This window comes from Lissotriton helveticus, chromosome 7, assembly GCF_964261635.1.
Source record: "Lissotriton helveticus chromosome 7, aLisHel1.1, whole genome shotgun sequence".
In the NCBI taxonomy this organism is placed as follows: domain Eukaryota; kingdom Metazoa; phylum Chordata; class Amphibia; order Caudata; family Salamandridae; genus Lissotriton; species Lissotriton helveticus.
This window is the reverse complement of record NC_136068.1, coordinates 164950086-164966071: the sequence shown is the minus strand read 5'-3', so window position 1 is coordinate 164966071 and position 15986 is coordinate 164950086. Positions and strand designations below refer to the sequence as shown.

Sequence of the window (15986 nt, the reverse complement as noted above, 5' to 3'; positions counted from 1 at the left end):
AAAGGTAGCAGAATAGAACCATCTCTAGGTTGATAGTTCTTTACATAAAAATCTGCTATTCGCTAGCTCAGAAGCAGCCGCTTGAAGGATAATGGGATAGTCTCACTCTAGCCAGGCACACAGAGAGTGTCTGTCCTTGGATATATGTCAGGCTGCTATGTGGGCATCAGTTAAATGTTCCTTAGTGTGATGCCCATGCCCCCCATAGGTCCTGAGTGTATGTGCCACTGGAACCACCTAAGCTGCACCCTATTGAAGTGGCCCAACTAGGCTGAAACTGGTTTTGGGTTGTTTGTGTTACGGTTCAGAGAGGACCTGGCTTGGTTCACGTACTTTCTCTCACTTTGTTCTCTCTTGCTTTCTATTTCTCACCTCTGATCTTTCTAATTTTACTCTCCCGGACTTCTGACTTTCTCTCTGATCTCTTGCTCCCTCTTTAACTTTCTCTCCACAATCTTTCTAGCTTTCTCTCCCACCTCTCTCCCTCTCCTTCGCTTTCTCACCTGATATCTCGATGTTAACCTGAAATTAATATGTAAGGGGCTTTTGCTGGGTTTCTAGGTACTCTTGGTCTAAAAGAAGCGTTTTAAATAATTAATTTTACGCATGGAAACTGTGGGTTTCTTTAAGCTAACATATAGCAAGATATTAATAGTTTGTTTTTTCTTATGCTCTGTGTACCCGTGTTATAGCCGATAAAGATTTATCAATCACTACAGCATGTGCAAAAGAACTCTCATTGTCATTTTAGAGATTGGAAGCAATACCTAAATGAAGAGAATATTACTACTTCTGTTTGCTGGTCTGTTAATGATTTTGATGGATAAATGTTCTGGGATATTCCGGACATTGATAATATCCCGTTCAGGTATTAGACTGGCCTGAAAATGTTTTATGAACAACTTCTTTCTAGCGTAGCAAGTGACATCATGCTACTTCAGTTGGATCTCCACCTACTGGACACAATGACATTAGTGTATATTAAGCCCCAGCCAGATCACCTGTTGTCTGTTTCTTTTTCTGTGCCAGATTATGGATCCTGAATGCTGTTGAACAATGGCAATTAATCAGCTTTACACAACTACTAGGTCAAATACCTCTTTCAAAATTTCAGGGTTCAAGACCTTATGTAGGTGTCACAAGGAAAGATTTATCAAGCTTGGGCAACATATTCCTGTGATAGTGCTTCTGCGATGGTGGCTTTGCAGCAATCATGTCCTCTGATGGTCCCGAAGGCCATCAGGGAGTGGGAAGCCAAGTTATTTTTCGCCAGACGGTCTAATCTTTAATGAAGGGGCCCTCCAAAAGGTGATCTCCTTTTCTCTACTGTCTCTAGACTGGTTTTATGATAGTATGTAACCAATCAAAGTTTTTGCAATTTTAGGATTAGCAGGTCCGTGTCCTCTCCTCCTGTAAAAACACTGACTAAATAAATATTTATAACGCATTAAAGCCGCCCAACTAGAGTGTTCTGACACTCTAAACAGACCATTTTTGTTTCACTTGGGGTATTAAAATAACCAGGACTTAATTTTTTGGCAGAAAGAAAGATATTTCATCCCATATATATTACTTAGAGGAAGAATGTTCTAACGGTTTGTAGAAAGATGAGAGATGTATCCACTCTGCCCTACCTCCTTTCCTGAGGTTTAGTGTTAAGTCAGGCAGTAGGGAGTGATTCAAGATGGAGTCATAGAAGGACCATTGTCATTATTGGTGCTTTATGACAAATGCAGAGCGTCCGTCTTAAGTCATCCTTTTCTTGAATTTTTCTAAACCAGTGCTGGCCATCGATATGTCCAAAAATAGTGTTGAGTGAGGATTCCCTGCAGAGCTCTAGCAAAACTGTTCTGTTGGCTAATTTGTTACCAGGGCCAAGATGCAAAGAATTGCAATAGTTTAGACTAGAGTTACCGTCTGTCCACTATTTGACGATGTTCAGTAGGGAGCCTCTTCAGTACTTTACACAGCAACTGCAGATGGGCAAAACAACCAGAGGTCAGGTTAATTATCTGCAGAACAAAAAATACGATAAAGTTGACAAAGTCGAATTTCTTGACAGAAGATGTTTGTGGGAAGCTGGCACGGTTCTTCTTGCCACCAACGAGAAGTCCAGATGGAGCTGAGCCCACCAAAATTAGAACCTCTGTTTTATCGCCTTTCAGGTTTAAAGAATTTTCTGCTATCTAGCGATTTCTGACACAAGATCCCAAATGGTCAGTGGTTGCATATTATGCTTGTCTAAAAAAAAATGATCTGTGTATTCTGATCATATGATTCCAGATGAAGATAAGAGAGTAAATAAGATCCATTAAAGGGTAAACTGATGCAATCCAGTACATGAGATAATCAGGAGAAAGGAGGAAGATGGACAAATTAAGATCAGAAAGAAAAACTGTGCAAGGGCCAGAACTTGAGTCTCAAGAATATTCACATGTATCAAAATAGTATGAGACCGAATCAAATGCTGCACTTAAATCAAAAGGAATAAGTGCTGATTTTCCACCTTGATCAAGAGTCTCACATAAAGATCCAAATAAAAGTGCCAGTTCTGTGTTATGAAATGCTCCAAATCAAAAGTTAGATGGGTCCTGCAACTTGATGAAATAATAAAATGAGAAATGTGTCTTTTGAGATAATGTTCTAAAGTTTTAGAATGGAGTTGCTGATCAGAAATAGGCCGAAAACTGCAGAGAACCAGTAGATGTGCTAATAATTTTTGAGTAGATGAACTAACTGTGCATGTTTCCAGCTCTAAGGAACCAGAGCAGTGCTCAGAGAACTATTAAAAGAACATGTTCGAATACGTGTACCTTCACTACACACTAGGTATAGAATGTGTTGCAGGCATGGATCTAGATGTGAACTAGAGTTTCTTTGACAAAAATGTTGCTCTGTTCTGTAAATAGAGGACCACTCATCCCACTAGACAAAGAAGCACATTCTTCTGTTAGACTTACTGAAAAAGTAAAAATGAGAAGTAAGTGTTAGACCTGGCATCCTTGGTGTGGTTGCCCTAATCTTTTTGCCTTCTGAAGTCCTCACTTTGCCGACTTCGTTTTTGCTGGGCTTAGGACTCTGCTTACTTTGCCACTTAGCAGTGCTAAAGTGCTTGTGCTCTCTGTGTAAATTTTGTGGTAAAATCGGCTTATACCAAATTGGATTCTTTCATTTACTTTTAAGCCCAAGTAAAGTGCACTACATTTGCCCAGAGCCTGTAAATTAAATGTTACTAGTGGGCCTACTGCACTGATTGTGCCCCCTCTCCTCCCTACTTAAGTAGCCGTTTAAACATCTCGGGTCTACCATTGCAGAGCCTGTGTGGGCAGTTTAAACTGCCAAGTTGACCTGGCAAAATCTACCTTTTTGCCAGGCCCAACCCTTCCTTTTTAATACATAGAAGTCACCCCTAAGGTAGGCCCTGGACAGCCCACAGGTTGGACATGTACTTTTAGTTAAGTTTTTCACGTCTTAGTAGTGAAAAACTCTTACATCTGTTTTTCACTGTTGCAGGGCCCATTTCTCCAATAGTTTAACATTGAAGATACCTTTTACATTTTTTAAGTGTTATTTCCAAATAGGAGGGGACAACCAGTTCATGTTTAGTGTCTCTGGACTCCTAATTTAAAATCCTAACTTAGGGTGTAGCTGTATTTTAAATTACAATTCTTAAAATGGCACTTTTACAAAGTTGGCATTTTCTTGCCTTAGCCATTTAGTGCCTGCAATCTGTCTGTGGTGACATGACTGTGTGCAGTTGGGCTTTGTGTATTCCTCCTAGACAGCCGCACACAATGGGAGGTTAGGTGTGACTGAATGGGTCATCACTGACAGGATGGGAGGGAGGTGCTAGTCCCAGGCTCTCTTACCCTTGAATAGGCTGTGTACTGCCTCCATGCAAAGGCCTGCATAACCCCATATCTGGAGCAAGGTCCAGGAAGGCAGGACATCTGTGCACTTGCATGGCATGCCTCTAGAAGCTTCTCCCCACTTCAAAGGCACCATCTCTTCAGTACACTTCTGCACCTGTGGACAGTCTGTAAGGAAGAAGGACTGCTGCGCTGCTACGAGGACTGCCACTCTGCTGGACTCCTGCTTTAAATGAGCTGCTGTGCTGGCATGCTGCCCTCTTGCCTGGAGAAGAACTAGACCTGCAACTTCATCTTGAACCCACGACCACAGAGTGATGCAAAGGGCTAGATTGATGGCTTCTTGTTCTAAACTTCAGGAACAGAATAGGCTCCCCAACAGCTACTGGACCCATCTTCAGCGAGTTCCCGACTCCCAAGTGGTGCCCCTCAGGTTCTGTACCCTTTATTAGCTCAGCAGCCTCTTAAAACAAGCTTTTGCGGTCTGTGTGACCGCAAATGGGCCCATTCGCACCAGAACTGCACTGGTCGCACCGAAAATCAGTGTTGAGACACCTACAGCCTGTCTCTGCACAACGCGAAGCTCCAGCCTGTCTGCAATGCCCGGCCTGCTCTTCGCACCGCAACACACTCCTTGCAACTCTCTCGAAGGCAAATGGGACTCTTTCCCCAAAACTAGAGAAGGTAAAACTTCAGAGGGTCTAATCTGGATTGTATCCAACCCGCGCTACCTTGCAGTCAGCCTGAACTTTTGACTTTGACGCAGTCCGGCACAATTAAATAGCCACGGTTGGTGCTTTATGCTTTTAGGCGCTATAATGCAGTTTATTCTTGAAAGTCATTGCTCCGGTTCTACTGATAACATTTTTGTCAGTTTGGTCTTGTTTTATTTATTAAATTTTGCTCTATTTTTAACCTGGTGTTGGGTCCTTCTGTGTGACGTTTTTTTACTGTTTGAAGTGTTGCACACATACATTACATATTGCCCCCAAGTTAAAACGGTTTGCTCTGTGCCGAGCTCCCAGGGTGTTCGCACAGGTTATTTTAGGACTTGCTTGCGCCTTACCCCGACTAGGATTGGTTTCTGCTTGACTAGGGCTCACACCATAGTCAACCAGTAACCCGATTTCTAGCAGCAAGTTATCATTCCAATTCAAGGACTGCTACAAGTGGAATCCTCAAGAGTTTTGTCCCTTGTAAATGAATTCTGACACATACTTCTTATCCGACTCCTCACCTGTAGAATATTCCCAGGTGTCACACTGAACCCGGATAATTCCTCAGCAGTGCTCCCCCTTGCCAGTAGGTGGTATTGCATGGCTCTTTACGGCCCCAGAAGTGTTGGGTCTGATCTGCATCGAAGTGCCACCCCTCTGCACCCAATGTCGGGCCCTTTCTTTCTGCACTGTTCCTGGGTCTGGAGCTCTGCTATCTTGTTGGGTTACCGGATTGTTTTACAGTGTTTCAGGGAGAAATGTCCTCACTGAAAACAGGATTCAAGCTGTGCCAGGACTGCAGGAAACTGTGTTTCAGACACGCACAAGGTCTGTACCTAGTGCTTGAGCTCTGTGCACGACTATAAATAATGCAACAGTTATGCCGTCATGCACACAAAGGTTTCCCTACACTGGGAGATGTGACTCTACGTTGCAAAGCGCATAAAGAGGTCCTCACGATCACACTCCAAATCCCAGTATCGCTTTTGGGCAAGTTTCCGTGAAAAGTCCACTTAGTCAAAGATTGTTTGGAGTACTGCTCTTCCCGGATCTGCGGTTGCTGGCGCGGAAAAAAGAAGAACTGACAGTGCGCGAGGGCAGCGTCCCAGTACTCCGTCATGCCGGCGATCACAACGCCGATGACTGACGCGGAGCCGCAGACGATGCCTAGCAACACGCAGGGGTACTGCTGATGAAAACTTTCCTGATCCAGTCTGACGCCTGGGGATATTCTAAGGTAAGGAATCTAACACGAACTACTGTTTCTTACAGATATATCGTTACCGAAGGTAAGTAACTTGTGCAGTAATACTTGTGGCTCACAACTGTATTTGTCTAGACCTTTGCTAATCCATCTGGGGGAGGAATACCTCTGCTTTCAATTGTTTTTGTTACCACTAAAGACATCAGGATTTTATGGACTATGAAGATCTGCTAATGTACATTTGGTTGTTTAAGCGGCTGGTGTACGAAATATGTGTTTCATCGACTGTGCATTTGTTCTGGTTCGACCCATATGAGGAGTGGACTCGTTATGCCCTTATACGCCAAACGGCTAGGGCGCTCGACCTCCGACCTGGGGAACCCGGTTCGAGTCTCGGTAATGTCGCTAAACCTCCTGTGATTCTGGGCAAATCACTTAATCTCCCCGTGCCTAACAAAACGAATGTGTGTCCTTGTGTAACGTAACTGGTGCTATGTAAAGTGCTCTGATACCCGGTTTAGTCCGGGTCTAATTCGCGCTATATAAAACTCTGCAACAAAAAAAAGGGCATGAGAACAGCTAAGGAGTGTTTGGAGTATTGCTTTATTAAAAAAAAAAAGAAAGGACAAAAATACGATACTATGTTATCAGTTTATCCCAAATATAGGAGATGTGTAATCAAAATTTTAGCAGAATGTTTGTTGGAATGTGGACGTAGTTAGTTGGAATTCATATAGTGCTTCACGCAGAAGGTCTTGTTAATTTCAATGGGAATGAATTGACTGTACAGTACATTCTAAAGTCCATTTAATTAGGTAAGTAATATTTTGACTATGAATAATTTTTTGGTGTGTATTTTTGGGGTATTGTGGTGATTTAATTCATACACAGTAAACCTACTTGACTTGACCAGAATTAGTGTTTTTAGCCCGGTTCTTTGCTTTGTGTAGTAATAGGTTGGAATTTGGAAGTGGTGTGACGGTTTAGAAAACATTTTCTTGTTGGTAACATTGATATTTTTATTCTGATATCCCACCTCCCAGACTTAGATGAGTGTTGTTGATTATGATCAGCTTTGTCAGTGAATGGTTAATATAATTGATTTTTCCCATAGGGAATCTCTTGTCTAATGAAATGAAATTGTAACTCGTTTATGCAACTAGTTTGTATTTTGACTTTGATTGACATTCCTTGTGTGCTGTCTTTCAGCTAGATCTTTGTATTCTATCCTATATTTCAGATTGTGCATATTACAAGATCATTATGGCATTATTTGACCCCTTTATAAAAAATATTTTTACTCTAATAGTAATTTCACTGTAGAAATTACTACTAACCCTTCTGTTTTTTCCCTTCCGGAAATAGGTTACTAAAGAGACTGGCCCTCCCCACATGAAGAGCTTTGTAACTAAAGTATCTGTGGGCGACTTTATGGGGGAGGGCGAAGGAAAAAGTAAAAAGATCTCAAAGAAAAATGCTGCTATAGCAGTACTAGAGGAGCTACGGAAATTACCACCACTTCCCACAATTGAGAAAATGAAGCCACGAATAAAAAAGAAAACAAAATCAATAGTAAAGGTAAGAAAAGATACATTCTGTATAATTTTCATTTTCTTACATAACTAAAGGAAAGCTAGCATTAGCAAAGGTAATAGTTCTCACCTTTGGGACCTACTGCCAATCCTGTTTCGTTTTGAACAAAAAAAACAAAGCGCAGTGATGTGGCCACTGTTGGTCTCATCATTCTTGTTGGCATGTGTTGCCATGTGTTGCCAAGGGTCTTTGTTTTCTTTTATCTTTTGTTCAGTATTCTAAGATGGTGGAAAACACTCAGATCGAAAATACTAAGCATGCAAAAGGAGTTTTGTAGAGGTTCAGCAGCAGTCTGCTGCTTAGTCCACCCCCAAAAAAATATACATATATTTTTAAAGAATAGCAACGGTGGGTAACAGAAGAACAGTGGAGCGGGAGTGGGTTGGAGCAGGAAAAGGAAGTGCCTGGGAGCATGAGGGAGAAAGCAACATGGGTCGGGAGAAGCACACAATGGAGACTGCAACATGGAGCGCTGGCGGGGGTGAAAAACAGGGATGAGCGAGCAGCCACAAGTAAGTGTGTAAAGAGCGGGTGGAGGGAGAGAAACACAAGAGGGAGTGAACTGGAAGACAATGCTCTGATGGACTACCGAAACTAAAAGAAAAAAGTAGTTTGCAAAAAGTGTACAATAAAAATGTCACAGTCGAGGGTGTAAAGAGACCACTACGGAGGGGAGGGACAAACAAGTTGGACAAGTAAAGCCATTGAATAAGAAGCAAGCAATGAGACTGGCAATAAAGCCAAATAGTGGTAAGCAGTGGGCGAGAGGTAAGCCCCTGCAAGTTCTTGGTTCCTGAAGTTCTTGGTTTTGCAACCAGACAGTGTGCGCTCTGGTAAGATCCACATAGTAAATTTGATTTGTTTAAATTACTGTAAAAGAATGGCACGTTACGTCAAAGTCCCATGAATTCTCTCTCTTACATTTTTTTGCATTGTATTCTCACAGATAACCATTTGTTTTAGAGAACCTTTATAGACTCCGATTGCGTGTTCAGTGCTGTTACCTAGTCACAATGCATGATAGCTGTTCTTGACATCTTGTTTTGTACTATAGTTGGTGAGTAATGGAAACTGGACTTTTGTTGCAGTAGCCCCTCCGCCCCAACCCTCTCCCTTTTTGCTTGGTGTTTGATGTAACTTTGACTGGCAACCTGGTTAGCAGGAACTCAGTACACTTCAGTGTTTTTTCCCTAAAACAATGTAACTGGTCAATGATTCCCTAATTTGCTAGGCCTTTAGCACCTCTATACGTCCCTAGTAAGTGGTACCCCTGGTACCCAGGCCATAAGCGCTAAAGAGGTTCCCTAGGAATATCCGCATATCTTGTACCTCTGTAAGGGGTCCAGTACCAAACTCGTATAGACTGCCACTGCAGACTGCTTGACAAGGTGCTCTAAAAAGTGAAAATACGACATGGCACACACCTGTGCCATATGTCCCCTATCACTGTATTTTATATTTGTTAGTCACCTCCACAGAAGGCCTTGCAGCCCTAATGCAGGGTGCATTATATTACATGTTAGGACATATCTGCATAAGCAGATATGCCCCTGTTGGCCAATTCCATTACTGACACTGAACAGGGAACCCATCTTAAGCTATGTACTGAGCACTGATCCAAGCGAGTTTCCCAGCTACATAATGACTTTACTGAAACATATGGTGTTTGATCTCAAACACCTCGTAAATAATAAACCCATGCTGATTCCATACATTAATTTATTAATACCTGCACTCAGTGGTTTCCTTAGAGGTACCCATGAACCCTACTAGCCCTCTAGTCTACTGGCTGACTGGTTCAGTCTAGCCTGCCACCACAGAAGAGTTTCTGAACCTCTAGGAGGTGAGAGCCACGCTCTCTGAGATCAGAAACTATGCCTGTTCTGGCAGGAGGTGTTTACCTCCTCCAGGAAGGCTAGTGAATCAGCATATCAAGGCATAAGGCTTCAAAGGCTTCTGCCATCTTTGACCCAAGACCTCCCCAGCCCGGGGAAATGCCACCCCTTTCCTGGGCCCATCTGACGTGTCGCACTGCCAGGCTGAACACACTAGGGTAGACAGCCTGAAGTGAACACAAAGATAGGAGTCCACTATCTTGTGTGTCTTGGAATTTGGGACAGCATGATGCCCACTCCCCAAAGGAAGTGGTCATCTAGGGGGTGGAGTGACCCCCAGAGGTAAGTAACCTATTGGCCACTACCCCTCACTCCCCTAATGCCCCTAAATTGGGTATTTAGGGGACCTCCCTGCTACCAGGACTTATGATTTCAACTGTTTTCAACTGACAAAAAGAAGTGGTGGACGAAGAAGACTGCCTACCTGAGAACTGATAAGCGCAACTGACTTGGCGCCAACCCTGCCAGCCTGCCCGCTGCACCCTACCTGGGGCTGGGGGGGGGGGGGACCTTCTGAATTTAGGCTGCAGGCGTTGGCTGGTGGCTTGAGGCTGGTCAGGGTTCGCCGGATCTCAGTCAGGATCCCCGGGGTGACCTCCTCGTGGTGTTTGCCCGCTCGGGCCGTGGACGGCGGGTGCAGAGTGGGGCGGAACCCCGGTGTCCGGCCGAAGCCAGAGGTTGCAGATGAACAAATCCAGTGTTCACGGGAGACAACGTCTTTGTAGTTGAAGGCAGGCAGGTACCCCAGGGTTTTCGAGGTTGCTGGATGTAGGACACACCGGGATTTCGCAGAAGCAAGTACGAGGGGGAGAAAGGCCAGTAGGGCTGAGGCCAAGTCAGTGGTCGTCTTCCTCTTGTTAGCTGCTGCACGGCTGTTTGGTCCTTCTTATTCTTATTGTAGTTTATTCTGGTCTGAGGAAGCAAGGTTCAGGGGTGCCCCTAAATACTAGATTTAGTGGCATTAGAGGTAGGTAAAAGGCAGGGACTGGGTCCCTTCCCTGGGGTGGGTACACCCCTATTATGCCACCGACCGGTGGGAGGGAGGCATAAGCCTGTCCCTGGTTGGCTGAGTCCCGCCATCTTCAAGATGGCATGGACTGAGACTTGTGCTTCACCTCGCCTCCCCCACCCGAGGAGTGGAGTTGGCAGAGTTGGGCACATATCTCTTCCTCACTTGTTTTTCCCGCCGTTTCTCCCGCCCGAACTGGGGGTCCGAACCAGTGGGGACCAGTTGCTGAGAGCAGCAAGTGGCCTGGGGAAGCCGACAAAGGTGGCATGCTTTTGAAGCTTCCCCTTCGTGAACCCTGCCCATCCTGGGGGAGGAGGCTTGGCACGTCGTCTCAGGATGTGCATTGTTTCAGGCCCCAGAGAGCAGCAGGCTCTCGACCCAGGGGTCCACAAACATGTCTGGTGGTGGCAGCTGAAAGCAGCCACTCAGCCTGGACTCTAGTGGTAGGCTAGTTTTCATGGGACATCTCGAAGATGCCCTCTGTGTGCATTTTCATTAAATCCCACATTGCCATCTGTGTGGGTTTAATGTGCTGAGAAGTTTGATACCAAACGTCTAAGTTTTCAGTGTAGCCATTATGGTGCTGTGGAGTTTGTAATGACAAACTCCCAGCACCATATACTCTTAATGGCAGCACCTCACTTACAATGTCTAAGAATGGACTTGAAAGAGAGAAATATAATCTTTATTGCTTGATTAATTAAAATCATTGCAATCACAACATCTTATGTCGCCAAGAAAAACACATTTGCATTATAAACAAAACATCTCATCACATAATACAAAAAACTGTCCCATAAATACAATTTAACAACTTATCGATAAGCCCAAATCTAGCCACCTTGCATCGTTAATGACAGAATATTATTGCACATTATACATTTTAAAGTGACGGTGTGCTTTACATACTATTTCCATGGATATAGCAGAGAAATATTCGGACGAATAAACATTAAGTTCCCCTTCCTTTCAAAGTGCTAATGTGCAAAAAATGCATCAGTTTGCTGCGATGATAACCCAGCTATTGTTACATTTCGAATTAATACTGTTGCAACAAAAATTAAGTAATAAAATTGATAAGCCGTTAAAACTAATGGCACGAAGGCCATAAAAATAGAGGGGATCTGCTCTATATTGGACATTTTTCAACTGCCATTAAAAATTTTACCAGTTGACATAGTAATGGAACCGATTCACCAGACAATGACCTGATTAATGCCTGTCGGGCAGATATCACGCCACTCATCAGAAAATAAGGTCTCAAAACTAAACGTCTAAGATTAATCAACTTTGGCGATACACATATTCTATGTACAAGTTTCCTGTGGCCATCCGCAAAATCTACAAATAGAATCTGGCCACTGTTTGATCCAAGATGGAGAGCCCTCCTTTGTTGGGTTTATACACATACGTAGCCTTAAAACATTTTTTTAAACTTTATAGAAAAGAAAACATTTCAAAACGGCTGAACACGCGGGGATTGGTATGAATTGATCACCATGCATAGTTTTTCTCAGCTAATGCAATTTTATCCAATTTAAACGATTCAACTTTAATATGCTTTTTGTTTTTGCATTAAAATATAAGCTCTCCATTTAACCGTGTAAGCAGATTCATCAATTTCTTGCCAACAAATATTCCCTATGGATGCAGGGGCTTATGTTGACAATGCAGCCATACATTTTAGGAAAGGTCCTTTTGATACCAGGCATGGTCTTTGAAGACCGAATTCCAATCTAATTGCTGCTTGACACACTGACCTGGCAATTCCAAAGGTTGCTTTAAAAACCTTAACAATCAGTAAGTCAAGCACCTTCACATCTTTTCGTCTAGTAATCGGGGAACCATAATTAAGGGAAGCTTGTAACTTGGCTTTGATTACTTTAAGAATAAACGCATATGATTGACAGTTCAGTGATTTCTTTAAACATTTAAAAGCATGGATCAATGTCACAGCCTTGGCCCTTAGATCTTTAAGGTGAAATTTAAAAGACATGTGATTGTCAAATATCACCCCTAAGTATCTATACGTCTTAACAATAACAATTGTGCCGGCTCTGGCCTTCCAGGGATTAAACTTCTATTTTACTACACCAATTTTCATCACTTTAGTTTTTTTAACATTCAGTTCAAGGCCATTCTGCTGTATATAATCATCAAAGGCAGTAACAAGTCTTTGTAGGCAGATAGGGGTATGTCTCACAAGAATCGTATCAGCAGCATACTGGAGGTAGCTAATTTGCACTCCCCCCCCCCCCCCCCCCCCCCTATCCTAGGGACATGCCCATTCACAACATCCTAATGCTGAGAAAGGTCTGATAAAAATAAATTAAATAAGCAGGGGGCAAGAACACAGCCCTGCTTCAGGCCATTATATGTTCTAATCTTCTTTGATAAAAGGAATTACCCTCCCCAATCTTAACTTGAACCCAAGTGTTGGTATACAGAAGTATAATAGCTTTCAGCAATTTCTTTGAGATTCCCAGATCTGACAATTTTTTCCAAAATAAATTTCAAGGCACAGAGTCGAAGGCTACCTTAAGATCAATAAAAGCAATATATAAATTTTGTTTATTCAAGACCGCATTCTCCGCTAGCAAGGTTAGATCCAACAAATTAGTGATAGTGGATTGACCTTTCTGAAAACCAGTCTGATTAAATGCGATAATACTCTCCTTCATAGCCCAGTCTTCCAATTCTATTAGTAGACAAGAAGCAAACACCTTTGCATTGACATCGGTCAACTAGATTAGTCGATAATTAGCGAAGTTTGACACTGGGCCGCTTTTATAAATTGGTTGCACTATGCTACCTTGCCATGACCTAGGAACAACCCCTAATGTGAAAACTTCCCTAAATAAATTATGCAAAATGCCGGCCCACAGGTCATTATTAGCACGAAACAGGGCATTCAGAAGCCCATTAGGTACCGGGGCTCCATTTGCTCGCAGCCCGCGTAACCGGGTCAATACTTGATTACAGCTTGGAATTTCTAAATGGACATTTGGATCAAGACTAGAATCAATAACATGATCATTAGAGTTCAAATCGAGACTCTCTCCATTCCCTGCATTAGTTAGTGATATATTATTTACCACACCTAAAGCAAACCTGTCTGGATATTTTCCCACCCGACCCGATACACCATACAAATTGGTTAGAAACATTACCCAACTGGGTTCAGGTATATTTACAGAAAAAGCCCTACAGCCTCCCCTTTCAAGGTTATTAATAACCGCCAAAAAATGTTTTGCATTATTTTGCTTAGTGGCGGATAGTAAGCCATTCCATAGCCCAGTTTGATATTTAAGTTTTGCTTTCTATATTTCTTGTTTGTAGATCTTCTTAAGTTCCTTCAGGTTTTCTTTATACACTGGGTAGGTCTGATAAAATGTACGGGCGTATGCCTCACAGACAGCTCTATTGAGTACTTTCTTTATTTTTAATAGTTTGGGGGACAACCATATTTAATGCATATTCAGATTGGTGTTAGTTTTCCTAGTCTTTCCAGTTGAAAATTTCCCCACGATAGACTCTGTGATAAAATTCCATTTATTAATCATATTCATGTCACCCTGGATACCCTGATCACTTTCCTTAATCAATGCCTCAGGTGTTTGCATAATATCCTCCTTTTTGGCTAAATTCGATACCAGCCTCATCAGGTTATATGCAGAACATGCCGTGTTGGGAAGATCCTTCGATTTTAGAAGACATTCTACCAAAAAATTAAATTTTACAACCTGGGGGTTGTAATCACTTTCTGGCCGGCTGTTTACCTTATATTCAGACAAATGTAATCTCAAATTGTCTGAAATAAATGTATAATCGATTATTGAACCTAGCTTAGAGTTCTTAAATGTGGGTGTAGATCTAGATTTTTCTTTTAACTGGTTGGTTCCAGCCTCGGACATAATGTCACAGCAATCCTTAGCTAAACCTCCTGATTTATAGTTGGATTCTGAATACCGAAATAATTGCAAATTAAAATCACCTGATACTATTAAGCCAACATCTGGATATTAGAGTATTAATACACTCAGAACATCCCGAAGGATATACAGCTGTGCAGACTTATTTTTGCTAGCACTCAGGTACACATTAAGAAAAACTAACCTTAACTCAGGGGTATTTACCACAAAGCATTGTAACCAACCCAAATTAAAATCTAACCACTTCCACAGCTAGGTTTAAACTAGCCGCAATATAGCACGACAGTCCACATTTTGCACGGCCAAATTTATTGGCTTTTACTGCCGGAATACTATATTAATTAAATCCGGACAAATTAGTCATTTGTTCACCCCATGTTTCTTGGAATAATAAAAATGCAAATGAATTTAAAAATGATATTGTATCTGGATCAGACAATAATTGATGTAGACCGTGGACATTCCCGGAGCATAGACTTATTTCATTTATATTATCTTCAATAGCTCCGGTTGTTCAATTACTGTCTCCACCGGGCACCTTTGCCAATGATGCTGGCAACCCAGACCAGTCCTCCATTCGCACATTGTTTTTAGGTACCACTCGCAAAGACGACCCCCTGACTGAGGATTGGAAGTCAACAAACCAGAGCTGCAAGATTGGTTATTTGATGGACCCACTGCACCTCTAAGCACTGGATTGGACTTTTTACTTTCAACAATTTTACAACCAATATCCATCTTAAGGGCCAGTACCTTCAAGATCGGGGGATATTGTACACCTGCCAAGATCTCGACCACGATTCCACAGTCCATAATATTCAACCTGGATCCTAAAATCTTAGTGACAATATCACTCCAGGACCAAGTTGTAATAGTGGACTCCCGAGAGTGTTTTGCTGTACCTGTCTAAATTGTACTGACACAAAATCAGAGGATTTAATAAATGCTAAATCAGGGATAGTTGAAATGATTTTCAATAGTTATTCGCGGTTGAGGCTATCCTGGGATCCCTGAGATTCATACAATGGGTGCACAACTAATTTGGTGTCCCTGTTTATACAACTATAGTCCTGTCTGCCACACAAGGGGCTTATGAACCAGAGTTAATTTCTTTAGATAAAATAGATTTAGGAAATATTTGTAGTGGGGGTTGACTCTGGGCAATAGTAGATTCTAGCATTTCTACCATACTTGACCGATTCTGTGTATCAACAACATGATCTATGGGCAAACGTCCTAACCCATGGGGTTCATTATCCAATTTTATCACACATTCCTTATTGACGTCCACCAAATCTGATTTTATTATATCATTTGGTTTGGGAACATCAATATTATTACCATTTATAGGTCCCTGATCGTTATCCCTCATAGAGAACGGCAGTGCTATAGAAGAATACCCACCTGCTACAAAGGTGACCTGCGGTAGGCATTTCTTAATGGCTGGTTTAAATATAGGGTAATACTCCCTAGACTTTGCTGCTGTAGCTGCTAGCGCAACTGCACTTCTGGCCTTATTCCACTCTTTCCGCAGCCTTTTCCTTGAACGTTTAGATAACGGAGGACAATCATTTATACCTTCCCCTGGACTTATACACAAGGGTTTGGCTGTGGGTAGTGGCTTGCCTTTCTTAGGTCCATTGGAGACCTGGCTATCATCTACATATACATCTAGACACTTACTGACCACGGCCTCCCCGTCTACATCCTTTTGCTGCCCCGAGTTATCACAACCCACGTTCGCCTCAACATCTTGCAGCTTCTTATT

General features: G+C 42.4%; 1 protein-coding gene across 4 annotated transcripts in view; it reads left to right on the top strand.

Moving 5' to 3' along the window:
* Window positions 1-15986, top strand: part of STAU1 (staufen double-stranded RNA binding protein 1) — a 383483-nt gene that overhangs the window by 167905 nt on the left and 199592 nt on the right. For all 4 annotated transcript variants that reach the window (XM_078651853.1, XM_078651856.1, XM_078651855.1 and 1 more), the window contains one exon: window positions 7155-7367. In XM_078651853.1, the coding sequence (XP_078507979.1) occupies window positions 7155-7367 (213 nt within the window). The remainder of the gene's footprint in view (window positions 1-7154; window positions 7368-15986) is intronic.